This window comes from Littorina saxatilis, linkage group LG1, assembly GCF_037325665.1.
Source record: "Littorina saxatilis isolate snail1 linkage group LG1, US_GU_Lsax_2.0, whole genome shotgun sequence".
Lineage (NCBI taxonomy): Eukaryota > Metazoa > Mollusca > Gastropoda > Littorinimorpha > Littorinidae > Littorina > Littorina saxatilis.
The window spans coordinates 19,473,337-19,492,844 of NC_090245.1; the positions used below are offsets into that span (position 1 = coordinate 19,473,337).

Genomic DNA, 19,508 nt, shown 5'->3' on the forward strand with positions numbered 1-19,508 from the left:
GGACTCCGGTTACACCTTGAGCGTTGCATTCACATAGAGAATTATACATGTCGTTGCCTCCCTTCGCGCCACATGAAAACCAACAACAGCATGAGCACTGTGTCATATAAGGGTTATACAGAAGGTGAGCTTTCAACCCCAGACACAGAATGTGAGCTTTCAACCCCAGACACACTTGCATCGTAAAACACTGCCGATGTGTCACGTCTCCATGAACCTGTGGATAAGTAGTACTATTTTTGTTCTGAATTACGGGTTCCAGGTAATCCAAGATCAGTCGTGACTGAGATTAACTTGTGCGTAGCTTTAAGGTCTGTCCTGTCAGCCCAGAATCTCACCCACATGAAATGATGCTGATCAATCATGTCACCATGGTGTCAGCCTGCAGATATCATTTGCTCTCAGTGACTTCAAGGTCATCCAAGTTGGTGACTGAGGTCAAGGTCGTTTGGTAGACCAAGACTGACTCAGTCTTGTCAGCCCAGAATCTCACCCACGTGAAATGATGCTGATCAATCATGTCACCATGGTGTCAGCCTGCAGATATCATTTGCTCTCAGTGACTTCAAGGTCATCCAAGTTGGTGACTGAGGTCAAGGTCGTTTGGTAGACCAAGACTCAGTCTTGTCAGCCCAGAATCTCACCCACATGAAATGATGCTGATTAGTCATGTCACCATGGTGTCAGCCTGCAGATATCATTTGCTCTCAGTGACTACAAGGTCAACCAGGTTGGTGACTGAGGTCAATAAGGTCGTTTTGTAGACCAAGATTCAGTCTTGTCAGCCCAGAATCTCACCCACATGAAATGATGCTGATTAGTCATGTCACCATGGTGTCAGCCTGCAGATATCATTTGCTCTCAGTGACTACAAGGTCAACCAGGTTGGTGACTGAGGTCAATAAGGTCGTTTTGTAGACCAAGATTCAGTCTTGTCAGCCCAGAATCTCACCCACATGAAATGATGCTGATAAATCATGTCACCATGGTGTCAGCCTGCAGATATCATTTGCTCTCAGTGACTTCAAGGTCATCCAAGTTGGTGACTGAGGTCAAGGTCTCAGTGTCAGACCGGAAACTCGCATGCTTAATAAAATGCTGATTTATTATGTCTACACGTTGTAAATATCAGATATGTGTTATAGTTCCTCCCTTATGGCTGGGGTCCTGATTCGGCCTGTATGGTCCGCTGGACCCAAAAAGCAACAACTATCAAATCATATCAAATCCCTAATGGCTTCGAGATCATCCGAGTTGGAGACTGAGGTCAAGATTGTAATGAAATATAGCTATTCTGATGAACACGTGGGGGAATTCGGGGGCTGTGATTGGATGGTCTCTTCCGATCATCAAAGCATAATGCGGCGGAAGTCGGCCATTTTACTCAATATCCAAAAGCATATTGAGAAAAATGGCCGACGAATGATTCCGGTTTACCCATCTGTACCACGGCGATGTTTCTATCGACAACAGCATACACTGACAACTTAAAAAGCTGTTTCAACAACTGTGTTGTGAAGTCGAATGCACTTGGAGTCAGTTTTTCTTCCAACGTCAGAAAGCGTGTAGCGGTGTGCATGTCTGCGCGAACATGATGCGCGTAAGAAGTTTGTCTGCTATCAAAACCTGAGATCAACGCATCGACGCAAAAACTGTCATTTTGTAAGTTTGGAACAACAAATCAAGGTCATAACAGCTATATAATCGCTATTGTGTTTTCAGCGTAGCAATAGGGTCCGATATTTAGACTCGAACAAGTATAATGCGACTCGTCTTCGACTCGTCGGCATTATACGTGTCTCGTCTAAATGATATCGGACCCTATACGCTGAAAACACAATAGCTGTTAATAACTAGATTCAGAGCTGTCACCTCAGAAACTCACGATTTATGAAGGCATTGTGATTTCTGTCAGTTGCTATGCAGTGAATGTTTCTATAATTATGTGCTAGTGTCTGAGCTCATTCGCTTTAGTGTCAGTGAATAAATGAGCAGTTTGTAAATGGTGTCAGAGTAGTTTTGCACAAGATTCGGCGTTGTCAGCCCAGGCACACACGAGCACGACAAGATGCGGGATTACTATAAGTCTCGGGTCATGCAGTGAATTTGCAAGGCTATACATCACCCAGTATATTCAAGGCTATACCGAGCGGACGCCGCCGTACCGCCAAGCGATTGTTGGCTTGGGTGTATTGATGCTGTGTAGTTTCCGACTGTGTATAGTTTTATATTGGACATGACTTGGATTATATGATATTTGATTTTTTTTCGAGGGGTCCACTTTCCAACGCGCGGAGGCAATTTTATACCGATCCAGACGTTGCGGCGGCGGTGCACTACCACACAGTTTTGACTGCTTCATTTCTTTTGAATATTTGCACAATACAGACCGTTTTGAATCGTGATATTTCACATATCAACGCAGGACACACCAATGAACATAATAGTTTGGCTTGTCAGTTCATTTATCGACAAAGAGGCGTGTAGGACGGGATGAAAGTAGGCGAATACGAGACGAGAACATTGGCCCGCAGCCGACGAGAACACTGGCTTGCAGCCGGCGAATTTCTCATCGTATACATTGATTTATGACTTGCGTTCAAACCAATTAACTTCCATAGCTGAAGCTCGGTGTTTATATGAATGCAAAATAGACGATTGAAGTGCCGTTCATGAAATTACTTTTCGTTGTTGATTTGTTTTCTTAATTACGTCTAAAACTCACAATTTGCACTGAATGGGCAACACATTTGAAATAAACCTAACCCAGAACGCGTGGAGGACTCCCAAACCAAAGAAAATGGGTTAAGTAAGTTACAAATGAATACTTACGCTTTGTCTCAAATTATGTTTGGAAAATAAGGACTGTATAAGACGCTAGATCTGATTTTTTGGGGGGACACTTGTTTTTTGGATCGCACTGGCACCCAGCAGGGGAACTGGCTTTTTACCTATTGCAGCCGTTCCTACGGCGTGATACTATGATGGCAAATCAGCATATATGTTCTCTCTTTGGATATGAAAGGGCGCAAGATTTCTCTTGCATGTGTGAGTGTGAGTGTGTGTGTGTGTGTGTGTGTGTGTGTGTGTGTATGTGTATGTGTGTGTGAGTGAGTGTATGTGTGGTCGTTCTTGTGTCTAGGTGTGCGCGTTTGTGTGTGTGTACTTGTGTTTTGTGTGCGTGTGTTTATATGTGTGTATGTGTTTGTGTGTGTGTGTGTGTGTGTTTGTGTGTGAGACGGTGTGCGCGTGTGTGTGTGTGGGTGGGGGGTGTTGTACATTTGAAGTTTTGAAAGTTTGAAAAAAGGAAGCCTGGAAGCAGGACACGCAAGGTCGTGTTTATCAAGCAGACGAATTGTTTGCATAAGCCATAGCGCTTGCTTCTTTGAAGCCAACCGCCGCCAATAAGTTCGTGTGTCTCGCAGCCGTTTGCTGCGTTTTAGATTCAGAGGTACACAATAACGTGCTATTGCAAATACAGCGAGTCTCATTGAAATCACAAACTGACGACTAAATTGTGAAAAAGAGGAAAGTGGATCACACGGGTCCGCGATGGCTCAGGGGTTAGATAAACCACGAAAACTAGTGTGTGGTTTACGCGAGCTAAATAGCCATTCAAACGAACTGTGTCATTTAATGCCAGGAAATGCTATTGCAAGTGTGTTCCATAAGGTTAGAACTGCTTTTTTTCATGAGAAGATTTAAATCGTTCTGAAAACCATTTGGAACTCCCGTGTCTGTGAAAAAAATGACAAATTACAAACATATTCCACTGTCAGGAATCAAACAGGAAAAATGGGTTTTTTAATATATTTTGGGATTGATCAATCGCAAACAGATATTCACCCTTTGACGTGAACAAACGTACACACACACTCACTCACACACCAGAGGAAACATCCAGATATCCATGCATGCACATACTCCCCAAACACTAAAAACAATATTTTAAAACTTTTTTCACTTTACTGAAAATGTCACAGCAAACTAAAATAGTTATCTTTGACAACCTTTGTCCTTAAAAGCCTCGAAAGTTCCATAATTGTTAAGCAAAGGCCACACAGAGGTGTTATGGACAGGAAGAGTACAGAAACACACGCGCAGCATACAAATACTGATTTCTTACTTCACATCATTAGACACAAACATGGCACACAGTGTGCTGGGACAGATTTGTGAACTAGATTTTACACAAAACTGGAATAAAATCAGAGTTTCAAAGGGATATAACGAAATAATATTTTCAAATAGAAATAACAAAAACAAAATTCCTCACCAAATTAAAAAGCTTTGAGAGAAAAAAAAAGTTGCAAGTTTCTGTCCATGAAATAAATCTACTCAGGTCAGAATCGAACTAAACATCCGTTTCTTTCAAAAGGTTATACATACAGTGGTACCTGGCATGCGAGGCGCCTACGATAAGAGGACATTTCCCATGAAACGACGCCTTCTGTTGTCCTTTTCTCTGTTCTAAAATATACCTGTCTTCACAGGCCATCTGTAATGTAAGGACACTTTTGGCTGGTCCCAAGGGTGCCCTTTCATCGCAGGTATCACTGTATGTGTATTTGTTTATTCTTTCTTTCTTTATTTGGTGTTTAACGTCGTTTTCAACCACGAAGGTTATATCGCGACGGGGGAAGGGGGGAGATGGGATAGAGCCACTTGTCAATTGTTTCTTGTTCACAAAAGCACTAATCAAAAATTTGCTCCATGGGCTTGCAACGTAGTACAATATATTACCTTACTGGGAAAATGCAAGTTTCCAGTACAAAGGACTTAACATTTCTTACATACTGCTTGACTAAAATCTTTGCAAAAATTGACTATATTCTAGACAAGAAACACTTGACAAGGGTAAAAGGAGAAATAGAATCCGTTAGTCGCCTCTTACGACATGCTGGGGAGCATCGGGTAAATTCTTTATCGTCCCAATCAATATGGGACTCCCTCTAACCGGAGAGGGGGGGGTATTTGTTTATCTTATGTACTTACAGAACACAGGTTAAAACCCCTCTCTGTTTGCTTACTAAACATCAGTTTTATATTAAAAAAAAAGTTATACATGTATCAGCCTGCTTAAATTCTGTACATAGAAAGAACTGGCTAAATCCTCTTATTTTCTTGCAAAGAATTCACAGTTTATGCAATGACAAGTTCATTGTTCAGTTCAATACTCACAAATATTAAAATGTTATTGATCTGTTGATCTATTGCTCTGTCGAAACTATCAAAGAACGTCAGTCCAGAAATCATCTGATGATGTGAAACTGCCAAACCGTTATCCAGTTCCACCTTTAAAAAAACCGCACCAACACACTCACAAAGCAATGTGTTGTTGCTGGCTTTTTAATGGCATTTGTTGCAATAATCTTACAGCTGTTGCCAGCTTCTACGGTTTTCATTAACAGGCTTTTAACAGAAACATGTATGACGTTTGCCAAAGAAAAAAACAATAACATTTCCACTGCGAAATGAACAGTTTATTTGGCATCATCTTAGCGAGTCTAAAATAATTTCAAAAATAAGGAAAAAAGATGAAAAGGCATTACACATCTTGAAACGTTCTTACTGATAAGAACATGTGAGAATACTATTTTCAAAAATATAATAGAAAATGTTACCAACAGAAATTCAATGTATAGAAAGTGTATTTGAATGGTGCTGTTCTCTTCAGGTATACTCCCAGATATACATTTTGTATCCTTACATTTTTTTTTCCTTCTCTCAGCTAAAGAGTAATTCCAAATCTGTTGATCTCTCAGACGCAAGTGAAAGCGGGCAAGGGTAAAAATGGATTTCCGCATGTAGTTTAGCTTGTGAGAATTTTGCAAGGATAGACACAGGAAAGTTTTCCCTGCAAGTGTCCTTTTGACTCAAAAATCCCATATTTCTAACTATTGCACAACTGGGGAAAATATGAAACACACAACATTCAAAAACAACACAAGTAATTCTTCCCAAAGTTTCTTGTTTTCGCAAAAGTACAAGCATTAACTCATCAAAGTTGACAGAAATTGCGTAAGTAAGCATACAAAATAGAGACAAGACAAATTTCAAGGCCACGTTGCAGTTTCTTCTTACTTTCTAAAAAGCATCTTTTTATGATCGCACCAGTGGTACATGTAACAACAAATAATATCCTGACATGTTCTTCATTTACAAATGTTTGACAACACAACAATTTTCAGTAAAGTTTGTTTCTTCTTTGAACAACATGAAGCCACAGGGTGCTATAACGCTTTCTTTCTTTCTTTCTTTATTTGGGGTTTAATGTCGTTTTCAACCACGAAGGTTATATCGCGACAGGGAAAGGGGGGAGATGGGATAGAGCCACTTGTCAATTGTTACGCTGAGTTAGAACATTTAAAACACAATTGTACAGTTGAGAAATTGAGATCTACACATGAATGAGCAGTTCACCAGGGAAATGTTTTGTTTCCACTGCAAATCCATAACAATTACAATACAATTAACTCAGAATCAAAACATTTGCGCATATATAGTGGCCACGACATCAGCAATCAGGACCTGTGCCTATCGAGTTGTGCTGAATTAATTTAGCAAACAAGAGAACACGTTAAAAAACAAGGAAACCAAACACATAATTATGCTAACCAGAAACAATTAACAAAAAGGTAACAAATGATCAAACCGGCTAATCTTCTCTGTGCAATTGCAATTCAGTACTAAAGTAAGAAAAACCTTACTTGTTACGAAAAACCTGGATTCTACTGCAGCCATGCAATCTTGAGGCACACTAGAAATTGATTCATGACCTTAATACACCTCTTCTTAATGAGCTCGAGCATGCTGCCTTCTCACTGCAGCACCTTGTGATTTCCTACTATATATGCAACGCTCTTCGAACCAGCCCTCCACTGAACAACAGTGGTTTCTTTGTTTTAGTGTAACCTACCAGCATAAACTACTCTTCCAATACTCAAACTCCTTGGAAGGTAACGTGTGCACAACCAAAGAATGCTCTACTGGATTCTTTGTTTAAGTTATATTTACCTAACACTTCCTTCTCAAAGCTCTCCTTGTGAACTTGGGCAGGGGCAAAGCTCAGGGTATATAAAATTCGCCTATAATATGACAGCGAATGAAGTTAGCCATAAAAGTGAAAACTGCAAAGGCCATAGTGACCACTGCTATTAATAATAATAATAATAAATATAATAATAATCATCATCATCATATTTTGCACAATGTTTCAAGAATATACCAATGCCTCAAACACGTGCAAGAAGGGGGTTTGAGGGGAAGTATAATAAGCTAGTCTGGTCCTCAAGTTGGCTTTGGATTCATTTGGTCAGACATGATTTATCATTCACCCACACAAAATATAAAGGCTAGATGTGGTTTGGGTGGTTTCATTGAAGAGTTTGGTCTTCTCAAACACTTGACAGAAGGTTTTTAATCTCCTCAGGTGGTTTAATGTCCAGTACTACCAAGTAGTTTGTGAATGCAAAATTTGTCTCGAGTGGCTGGTGATGAATCTGCATTAATGGCACAAACAGACACACTTATGTTTCAATAAGGCAAAGTTGTGAGCTTTAATAACATAACAAAGGTTCAGGCTAAGACTTAGCAGGCGCTCATTGGTCCACCATGGGTTACTGTGGAATCCAGTATCTTGTTTTCTTGTTGTTTTTCTTCCAGTATTCAGTCACACCAATTTGAATCCAAACTCTTTCTTAAAAATATTAACATGCAAAAATAAAATCATATTATCTCAGTATGCTCATAAAATCAGGAGAAAAAAATGGTAACCTCTGCTGTCAGGCTTCAAGACCCCAAACTCAAAATACAAATTTTAAAAATTAAAAATTCAACACTTTTCTTCGTTTTATCCACAGTTGAGCCTGGACAACCAAATCTTTGCAGTTTATTTTTAATGTGCAATATATTAGAAATAGTAGATGAACCCCAGTCTTCCGTTCATAGTCAAAATAAATGCCCAACTTCTGTTCACAGCTATAACTGTTAATTATTTAAGGGTGTGATATTTACGACAGTATGCAACGATCAATCGGTTTACATACGATGGGCCAATGTATGTTAAAATTATTTAATTAATAACTAACTATTTCCAAGCTCACACCCAAAGCTTTCCTATTGATGAATCGCTACAGGAGAGTTTATCTGCAATGGATGGGGCCTTTTTTTCTTGTTACATATTACTTTAAAAAAAAAGTAACTTACATTTCAGTCTATAATAGCACAACTCAAAACAATTCAACACAAACAATTAATTCAAAGGGTTTTTGAAACAAAGGCATTACTGCAAAAATTTTAAATGAAATGCCCTTTGGACAAACAAGTTAAATATTCAAAAAGGTACATGGACCAACCATAACACTCAAACTATAAACTATTTTGAAGACAGAAAATCACTCATTAGAGGAACCATAACAAATAAACTTTTATTTATTTATTTTTATTTATATGGGAGATTTATATAGCGCTTGACATTCTCTAAGCGGTTTACATATTAATTTCTGCCGTGTGAGATGGAATTTTTTACACAATATATCACTCATTCACATCGGCCAGTAAATCTCAAGCCATTACGGCGAATACTTACTTTTCACGGCCTATCATTCCAAGTCACATGGGTATTTGGTGGAATTTTTTTTTATCTATGCCAATACATTTTTGCCAGGAAAGACCCTTTTGTCAATCGTGGGATCTTTAACGTGCACACCCCAACTTTAACTTGTCCATCTCTGCTTTCTTGTAATTTACTGAAACGTTATACTGTACCCATAAAATTAAACATACATGTATGAAAGTGTACACACACACAAAAGGGGTCACTGAATGTCATACGACTTAACAAATGAAAACAAAGCTAACATATATACAAACAGATACAGTATTAACATTTGCTGCACAAAGCTCTGTAACACTAACATACATTTCATTAGCATCACTTGTTATGCGAGATCAAAACCCCATGAACCTGAAATATGTAGATTATGTCAGCTTATAAATAATACCAAAGAAAAATTCATGTTAAGCAAAAAAACATAAATGATTGTTAAAAAAAAAAGAAGAAGAAAAAACAGACAAAGCAGTCTGTTCACAGCGGAGTTTGATCCAAAGCTCTAATATTTTCTCTTACTTCAGAAAATATGAAGAAGAAAAAATCCTTAGCAAAACTGAAATATATGACAGACATACCATAATAAAACTAAAAGAAATGGTTAATGAGAGAATGTAACAATGCTATCAGGTTACTAAAGCAGAATGCCTTTTAAAATATAAAAATACAAAAACTAAATTATGAAGACATATGGATAACAGATAAACAATAATAATAATTATAAGGGGATAAGCTTCCACAGAAATATTTGCTTGATCACAACAGCCGCAATAAATAAATACCTGAATGATCAATGTACAGATGATTTCCTTATTGCTGGAAATTCGGCCAGGAAAAAGAAACATGCCCCACAGTCTTCTAGTTATAGATACGAGTTCTCAATGGGAATCTTCTTTTTCTTTAATTGTAAGATTCCTACGATAATTAAAGTTCCTCACAACATACTTGTAACTTGAGACAGAAAGGGCACATCACATTTCAACATGGATCAATTCAGGTAAATGAGCTGGAATTAAACCTTGAAACCTTTTAAAGTGCATTCTTTTTCCATCCACAAACTTTGCAAAAATTATCAGTATCATGAAAGTCTGGGTTTGCACTGTACTCTCATCAATGGCTTTAAAAATACAACAGAAATAAAACCACTTTCAATATCAGCATGTAGAAAAATATACATAAACCTGTTTCCATAACAGCGACACGTTTTGATCTGTATATGGCTCAGAGAAGAAGCGAGGTGTGTCAGCTTGAAAATAACCCACTCTTGATGGCAGAGTATTTTATGGAAAAGTATACCCTCATAGTTTCATCACAACACTGAACCCTTCTGCATACACATTTCTAATTTTACCAATCCTTACAACAATCTTCAACAACAACCCCCCCCCCCCCCCCCCCCCTTGTAAATTGCCTATCCCTTTTGTAAATCTGCATCTGGCATTATTCACAATCTCCCTCAGCATGCAATTCCCACCCTCTAACTGATTAACTCACTCCCCTACCTCTCCAATCCCAAGACATGCCTTTCTTGTTCCCATCTCCTATACCATATTTTTGTGACTGACTATTAGGGTTTAACGTCCTCTTAGACCAACTGGTCTATGTTGGGACAGGTATTGGTAATACGCTGAAGATATGGTGTGATACTTTGATTCGAACAAGCCCGCTGTGGCTGTCTTCTTCGACACACCAGCATTGGGTTTGTCTCGTCAAAGTATCGAAATACGATCATGATTATCAGAGACGAGAGATGATGCATGCGTGTCTTCGTGTTTTCCAAGCCCTGAGACTTTCGCTGTGAACGTGGGATCTTTTTCGTGCGCATGTGTGCACACGGGGGTGTTCGGACACCGAAGAGTCTGCACAAAGTTGACTCCGAGAAATAAATCTCTCGCCGAACGTGGAGATCGAACCCACGCTGATAGCGACCAACTGGCTACACAGCCAGCGCGCTACCAACTGAGCTACGTCCCAGCCCCATATTTTTGTGTTGCACCCCCTCCTATTCCATCTTTTTGTATTGCACCCACCTATCCCATCTTTTCGTATTGCATCCCCTCCAATCCCATCTATTTGTGTTGCACCCACCTCCTATCCCATCTATTTGTGTTGCACCCACCTCCTATCCCATCTATTTGTGTTGCATCCACCTCCTATCCCATCTATTTGTGTTGCATCCCCTCCTATCCCATCTATTTGTGTTGCACCCACCTCCTATCCCATCTATTTGTGTTGCACCCACCTCCTATCCCATCTATTTGTGTTGCACCCACCTCCTATCCCATCTATTTGTGTTGCACCCACCTCCTATCCCATCTATTTGTGTTGCACCCACCTCCTATCCCATCTATTTGTGTTGCACCCACCTCCTATCCCATCTATTTGTGTTGCACCCACCTCCTATCCCATCTATTTGTGTTGCACCCACCTCCTATCCCATCTATTTGTGTTGCATCCACCTCCTATCCCATCTATTTGTGTTGCATCCCCTCCTATCCCATCTATTTGTGTTGCACCCACCTCCTATCCAATCTATTTGTGTTGCACCCACCTCCTATCCCATCTATTTGTGTTGCACCCACCTCCTATCCAATCTATTTGTGTTGCACCCACCTCCTATCCCATCTATTTGTGTTGCACCCACCTCCTATCCCATCTATTTGTGTTGCATCCCCTCCTATCCCATCTATTTGTGTTGCACCCACCTCCTATCCCATCTATTTGTGTTGCACCCACCTCCTATCCCATCTATTTGTGTTGCACCCACCTCCTATCCCATCTATTTGTGTTGCATCCCCTCCTATCCCATCTATTTGTGTTGCATCCACCTCCTATCCCATCTATTTGTGTTGCACCCACCTCCTATCCCATCTATTTGTGTTGCACCCACCTCCTATCCAATCTATTTGTGTTGCACCCACCTCCTATCCCATCTATTTGTGTAGCACCCACCTCATATCCAATCTTTTTGCCCATCTGTCTTCCGAGATCTTGGATACTCAAATATCATCACAGTCAGTTTTGGCCATGGAAGCCTAATTATCCTCACACTTTAAGTGTTTTCCAACAACAACAACATACTTTTTAGACACCATTTACCCCCCCCCTTCCTCCTCATTAGATCCATGTAAATTTTAGACCTGGAGGTCTTGTCAAGCCCTTCCTTACCCCCTTAACTCAACCACCCCTGTTTTTGTTTTCCCATTCTGATTCTCTCTCTGAAATAATTGTTCGGCTTTTTCAATCACTCAGTTTTTCAAATGGTCCTAGGATACTTTCTTGGCCCACTGGAGATCATCAGCGCGGGGCTTGCTTCCAGTGAGGGCCTCAATGGCAGCCTCAAAGCGTGGCCAGAAACGAATGTATTCGAAGGGGTAGTTGAGCCAGCCAGTGGTGATGCAGTAGTAGGTCTCATGGGGGGCCACATGGTGAATGCGGTGATGCTTGCGAGGGAGGATGATGTGATAATCCTGCAGCAGGGTGATGTACCAGGGAAGACCAAAGTACGTGTGGGACCACTTGTGGCACTGAGGACAAAGGACGGAAATGGAAGATTGAAAGAAATCATTTTGTATAAAAACGTTGTCCACCACTTTAAAATGTTGTCCAAGACAGACACAGAGAAGATGTGTACATCTAACTTCATGTGCTTATTTATTGCATGCGGCATTTAATGGTAATTTCATGTCAATACTGAACAATGAATAAGCCACTGTTTGAGCAATAACGACAAGACTTTCAGATATGATTAACATTTTGAGTCGAACATTCATAAGTACAAATGTAGTAAACTGAGCATGACATACACAGATGGTGCACCAATGCGGTTGCCTCAGTTTTTTCACCCTTGTCCTTTCAATCATTCACCTTTTCTTGTGGAGCTTGACTTTTTTCTTCCTTATCCTCAAGGACAAAATCATGATTTTTCATTCAATCTTTTTTTTATTTTAATTTACATGAACACGCATCTGTCATGCTGACGCAGACTGAAGAAATGCATTTTGGGGTTGGTTAATCCGTCAAGCTAATTTCATATATATATTTTTTTTTTAACCTACTTTTGGTTTAAAAAAGTAAAGATTTGCATCCATTTTTATCTCTGGATGAAGAGAAGACGGACAATGGTTCGCAAACTGCTTCACAATAAATGCAACTTGTCTAAACTGAGAACTAGGAGGAGCTAAAACCGAGGAACTCATCCCGCTCCCCCTAATAATCAACACTATCACTAGTATCACTATCATATCCGAGAGCCAACAACTTACCTGATTGGTCACACTGATGAAGATGCCGAGGAGGAATAGAAAAGACAACCAGTTGTACTCCGCCTGAATCTGCTCCGGCGTATACGTAAGGAAACGATACGCCATGCTGGCTATGAATGGGATGGTGACAGCAAAGTTGTCCCCATTGGTCTCCACGAAGTCATGGCGTGTGATGGCTGTGGGGTCTATGTGGTGCTCACGGAATGGACGAATGAAAGCCTGTTGTGACAAAGAGAGTCATAAAATGTCACATCTCAACCGAAATGTTTCAACTTTTATACAAGGACTTATTTCACCAGTCAGGGGACACAATCTTTATATCTTTTCTTCCATTGTATTGTACAATTCAAGGATTATTCTTTTTTTTTTTTCCTCAAGAGAATTGAAGTTTTAGGTATTGAACTGTGAATATGGCCGTACACATGTGAATTAGTTTCTGCAGTCCAAATTGCAAAATTGTAAATTTTGGCTGTGTAATATATATGCTCTGCCAGTCCACGAAAGGAACTTGACACAGCAACAAAAAAAAACTTTATTTTTTTAAATGTTCATTTTGACAATGTACACTTACTAAAATTGATTGCATAGATAAGTTTACACAGACTAATAATAATATCTTCTGTGTTTGTTAAAAACAACACAAACTTGTGCAACATACATTTATTTTGCTGCGAAGAGAATCAGCATTACTGTAAACACAGGAAAAGGATGTGTTAACCCTAGGTTTGTTTAGTGCAGAAACATAACATTCCAAGTGCTAATAGACCAAGTGCTAAGGCAAAAGTACTTTGATACGTAATTAGACTAGACAAGATAGCACAGATTAAGCAGCAAGATATTTAAAAGGTCAAGCTGAACCTTTTCCATTGGTGTTTGTGTATACATGAAATTATTCACGTTTTCCAGCATATCTGTAAGTTATCTGTTAATCTTTGTACTCGTTGACCATCAAGACCAGGTGAAAAGTGTGTTTCAACTTACATGTACCTAACAAAACATAGCATGCAACATGCTCTTTGCACTCTTATCAGCTGGAGTTTAACCACAGTCATAATTGATAACACAAAATAACAAAATTAAACATGACGAAATTGTTGGGGCTGTGTAAACTTTGGCGTATTGCATTGTTTGACACGCAACCATTACAAAAAGTCCCAGCTCAAAACATTCTAAAGTTTTCGCACTACCTTTACATGTTACACTAATGTTAGGACTAGGAGTTCCAAATAATTCAAATTTCAAATTGTTTATAACAGCTAGTACTGCTTTTCAAATAGAACAAGCACTACAAACCATTGAGCTGCTATTACTAGTCCTAAAAAGCTCTGTGCAGTATTTGCAACATTTTTCTCTCAGTCTCAGCTAAACATCTCCCCCTCCTACAAAAAGAATATGTAGAATTCACAGTAATGCTATGGTGGTGCATTACAGAAATTGATCTAAAGTGACCGACTCACTGAGACAGAAAGAATGAATGATTGTTCTACAGAAGAACCCCTCTGTTTATAGATCTCCCATTTGAAGACCTCGTGCTATCAGATTGTTCATAACCTCTGTAAATTTACCCCCATCTTAAGACCTCCGTTTTCACAGATTTTTTGAGGTCTTAAAAGGGGGGTTCCACTGTACGTGGCTCTGTAACACACAAGTTTGTGGGTTCCTAATACGATGCCAGATGTGAAAGGACAAAACTCACTTTTCCAACAACTGGCAGCTCCACAGTTCCCCATGTGTCTGCTGCCCAGTGAACCAGACCACTGAAGAAGTCAGCAGTTACAATTCCTAAACCTGCCACAGAAACAACAGAGAAAAGTCAGATACATGTGTTACAAACGAAGGACTTCAAATTACAGCCACTGATGTATGCATTGTGGACAATCTGTTAAACAACACCTCTCACAGATGATGAAACGTTTCAACTGGGACCAGCCTGAAGTATCCTTAAATTGCAGGTGGCCTGTCATAACAGAAGTGTTTGGTCAAGATGATAGACAAAAGGATAACATAAGGTGTCCATTATTGGGAGGTGTCCTCTCATTGGAGGGGCCTTACATCGCAGTTAACACTATTATAACAGGCATGGGAATTGAAAAAAGTAAAAACGGCTGAAAATTTGAAAGTAATATCAAATTTGACGGCGCGAACCGCTTAGCCTTACTAGGGGGGTCCGGAGGGACATACCATTTTTTTCTCCAAAGAACCCAAATTGTGCAATTTGGTGTCATCTGAGCTCCAAATTTGCCATTAAATTCAGTTTTCAGAACCATTTTTGCCTCTCCCATATATTTTTTCGGCGGACACTTTTGCTTTTTCGGCGGAACAAAAAACCATTTCGGCGGAAATGTGCCTTTCGGCAGACAATTTCCATGCCTGACTATAACATGAGCACTTCAAATGAATCTGTGAAACTGAAAGCAACAACTGATGACCGTGAGTGCAGCAGCATTGTTACTGTCTCTCTCAGTCTTATTTGTTTGTTCAATGTCTTCGTAACTGTTCAAGTTTCAACCATCTTAAACAACTTACCTGCACAGATGATGATGTAATGTGCATTGGCCGGATTAAAGTGAATGCATAGCTGTATGAAGTTGAAGATCATAAGTCCTATGCTCAGGACCAGGCATATTATCTCTTGGACTCGTTTCCCTGTAACAATGTCAACCAATGCACACACATGAGAAATATGAAGTTGAAGATCATAAGTCCTATGCTCAGGACCAGGCATATTATCTCTTGGACTCGTTTCCCTGTAACAATGTCAACCAATGCACACACATGAGAAACACAGGAAAGCGTGTGTATTATAACTGTAAAAGTGTAAGTGCAAATGTAAGTAACAAGTTGTCCAACTGCTCGTAATTTCTTTTAAATCTTTACACCGTCATTTCATTCTAGCACGCTTGATCACTTTATATTTATAAGTGTCTGATATTTCAATGCTCTAGCTTTACAAAAAAAATTCAAGCAATTGATAATTTTTAATATTTTGATCCAAACAAATTTGACGAGGGTTTAATCCAGACTTTGGTCATGTCAAGAGGTCATCCAACCCTCAAAATGTGTGAAGTTTCAAAGTTCTAGTAACACAAAAATTCAAGAAATTGATAACTTTCAATTCTATTTTATGACCCAAACTCAACCCCACTGGAACCCTGAAATTTGACCAGGGTCAATCAGGCTTTGGTCATTTAGGGTTGTCATCCAAGAAGTGTGTAAAATTTCCAAAACCTTTAAGAAATCAATAATTTTTCTATTTTATGACCCAAACGCCCTGAGCTCTTCAGCATGAATAGAAGTTTCTACAGGACATAATAAATGTGTACACAAACCTCCCTAGAATGGCCCCAGAATTGCGTGCACACACACACTACCTGGTATAGTCTTTAACACATACACTGTGTTATTGTTCCCAGACACGAAGACAATAGGTCCTGGCCGCAAACTGTTATTGTGTCAAAACTGTTGGACATTTGACCAACCTAGCTAGGGTCAGAACAATGCATCAGATCATTACCGCACACATGAGCAGATATTGTTGTTTTGTCAAACAGGAACATTGGGGGGGGAAAAGCTAACAAAAGAACAACCAAAAACTGAACTCCTCTTAGTTTTACTTTGATTGGCACACTCTTACCCACTCAGACACACTGCATGTGACCAGAAAAATGGAATGCTAAGAAGAGCAAAACAAAACGGTGGACTTCCTCTTCGTAACATGTATGGGAATATTTATGACGGACAATCTGATCTTTTCTTATCGGACAATGACTACTCGGCTTAAAACGTTAGGACACCTGACCGCCATTTGGGCCAGGTCAGTGACTAATGACATCCCAGGTGTATGATGGCAGCATGTCAACCCCTTCTTATAGACACAAACAATGAAAGAAATGTCAGTCTGTATTTTGCACTGCTGATTACGCCAGCCATAACAATTAAGGCAAGGCAAAATACATATATTTTGTAAACAGCATGTATCCACTGCCCCATAACAGCATACAGGCAAAAGGGTTGGTTACATTAGGCAAAAAAAAAAAAAAATAGGAGTGGTTAAGGTAACATAGCCCAAAAAAATAGGGTAGGAAGGTAGGCAATCACTTTTTTTTTTTTTACTTTTTTTTCTAATGTGTACAAATTAAACCTACTTGACAGAGAAATAAGTGTGCGACTCGAGCGCTTTCGCTTTCATTGTGTTTTATGCACTCGGTTGTGTGTTTTTTTTAATTTATTTTTATTTTTTTAAATTTTTTACAAATGTAATAAAAAGTTATAGGGTTGGCCCCTAAAAATAGGGTAGGTCGGGTTACCGTAACCACACCTATTTTTTTTTTTAGGCCTTAAGTACATTACCATTTTAAATAGATCTATACATAATACATGTATTCATGGACGGCAAGCTACATAGCTGAAACCTATATATATAATTAATAAGCTAAATTTATATATAATTGGTAATTGAACAACAGACTTTGTTCAAATTTAATCTGACTGACAGGTCACAGAATCAATAACCACATTCACTGATGGCAAGCGATTCACAGAGCGCGGCGATTCACAGAGCGCGGCGCGTTGTGCAGCGCAGCGATTCCCAGAGCGCGGCTATTGCTCTCACCAGCGCAGATTGTTGACGCGCTTTATTTTTGTACATGCATGATTATCAGCAACATTTTACACTCTTTCTTTGGACACTCAAAAGCAACTTCAGGGCTACAAGACTACAAAATTGCACTTTCTGCAGACTGAATATACGCGTTCAAATCAACCGAAAAAAACCACTGAAAAAACGATCTGCGCATGCGCGAATTCCAAAATGGCTGCCAAAATGGCTGCTGAAGTGTTAACTGGTGTGACACCGATTAACAGTTCCACGGCACTGTACTCGGATAATTGTTTAAAAACGTCATCCCAGTTTAAAAACTCAGCTCCTTTCCATATATAGTAGAAGCTTTCTTTCTTTCTTTATTTGGTGTTTAACGTCGTTTTCAACCATTCAAGGTTATATCGCGACGGAGGGAAGGGGGGAGATGGGATAGAGCCACTTGTTAATTGTTTCCCGTTCACAAAAGCACCAATCAAAAAATTGCTCCAGGGGCCCGCAACGTAGCACAATATATGACCTTACTGGGAGAATGCAAGTTTCCAATACAAAGGACTTAACATCTCTTACATACTGCTTGACCAAAATCTTTACAAACATTGACTATATTCTATACAAGAAACACCTAACAAGGGTAAAAGGAGAAACAGAATCCGTTAGTCGCCTCCTATGACATGCTGGGGAGCATCGGGTAAATTCTTCCCCCTAACCCGCGGGGGGAATATAGTAGAAGCCATTGCAATGACATGTAGTGATATGACTGCCAAGTATTCAAGGCCGGTGTCACGAACTCGGAAAACTCTGCCTGAACAATCCTTCTCATTGCGGTCAATGCGCATGCGCTAACATGGGGAGATTAATCAGGTCGTGAACAACCTAACCCTAACCCTAATCCTAACCCGAACCCTAACCCATGGTTCGATCGGTCAAAGGGTCGCATTTTGTAAGTCCAAGATTGGCGCAGGCGCATTGACCGCAATGAGGATTGTTCAGCAGAGGTAGGCACGTTTTTACATCGGCGCAGCGATATATGGTGAATTCAGTTGAAAGAGTGAGAGAGAGAGAATGGAGCTCTGTTTTTCGTTTTATTGACAGTTTTATTTCTCAAATAGATCAGACAGATGTAGCTGTTGTAAACTTTGCGATTGTGAAGGAAATGTATTGGCAGAATACATCGCGCGTCGTGAATCGCAGCGCTCCTCGTAGCGCCGCGCGTTGTAAATCGCAACGCTGCACAACGCGCCGCGCACTGTGAATCCACTTCGTTTACTGATGTACATTCATTTCCTCAACTAGCTGTTACTGTTGACAACAGAAGCAACAATTATAATATATATATACTCCAACTCCAAGCACCAATTAACAAACCAATGACTGAATTAAACAGAGACAAAAGAAAGAAGATATTAGAAGTACCAAGTGACCAGGGATAAACAGAAAGGTCAACGCAATTTGATTCTTCCCTCTGACAAGATCGGAAATTTCGAACATTGGACGTTTGTCAGTTTGTGTATTAAAAATGAAACCTCGCCATTTACACTGAAACTTGACATTGAAATCTACTATTCAATTCAATTTGAAACCAAATTCGTTTCCAAACTGTCATAATTTGGTAGCAGATGCCTCTGATTCTCTCACATTTGCTAAAAATCTGACGATCACTGGATCAGACTGCTTAGACGAAGAGTTAGACTACGAGGCAAAGCAGAAAGCTTTGAATCAAAGTGTGATTACTAACCGAATGTGTACTGGCTGGCCAACTCCTTGGCGCCTGCATGTTGTGGTCCCCAACGAGGCTTAACTTCTTCTTTGTCAATCTGAGTGTTACTATTGGGATCATCTTCCAGCATAGAGTGATGAAAAATATCCGTTTCAGTCTTTACACCCATCTTGCTGTGATTACGTCTGCTACCCCTCAGTCGGTGGCTGGTTACCTCAGGTGACGATGTTACAAAACCTATCCTTCTCATTGGCTAAAAAATACTTCCGGTCAGTTAAACAACATTAAATGTTGTCTCAAGCAAATAATAAAACT

At 39.7% G+C, this 19,508-nt stretch overlaps 1 protein-coding gene across 1 annotated transcript; it reads right to left on the reverse strand.

The window, feature by feature from the left end:
• Window positions 1-5,051: 5,051 nt before the first annotated feature.
• On the reverse strand, window positions 5,052-19,427 carry LOC138963915 (plasmanylethanolamine desaturase 1-like). The gene is made up of 5 exons (XM_070335776.1): window positions 19,212-19,427; window positions 15,403-15,522; window positions 14,573-14,664; window positions 12,877-13,095; window positions 5,052-12,138 (listed from the first exon to the last, which is right to left on the reverse strand). The coding sequence occupies exons 1-5, from the start codon at window positions 19,360-19,362 to the stop codon at window positions 11,878-11,880; spliced, it is 843 nt and encodes a 280-aa protein (XP_070191877.1). The 5' UTR covers window positions 19,363-19,427; the 3' UTR covers window positions 5,052-11,877.
• Window positions 19,428-19,508: the final 81 nt, after the last annotated feature.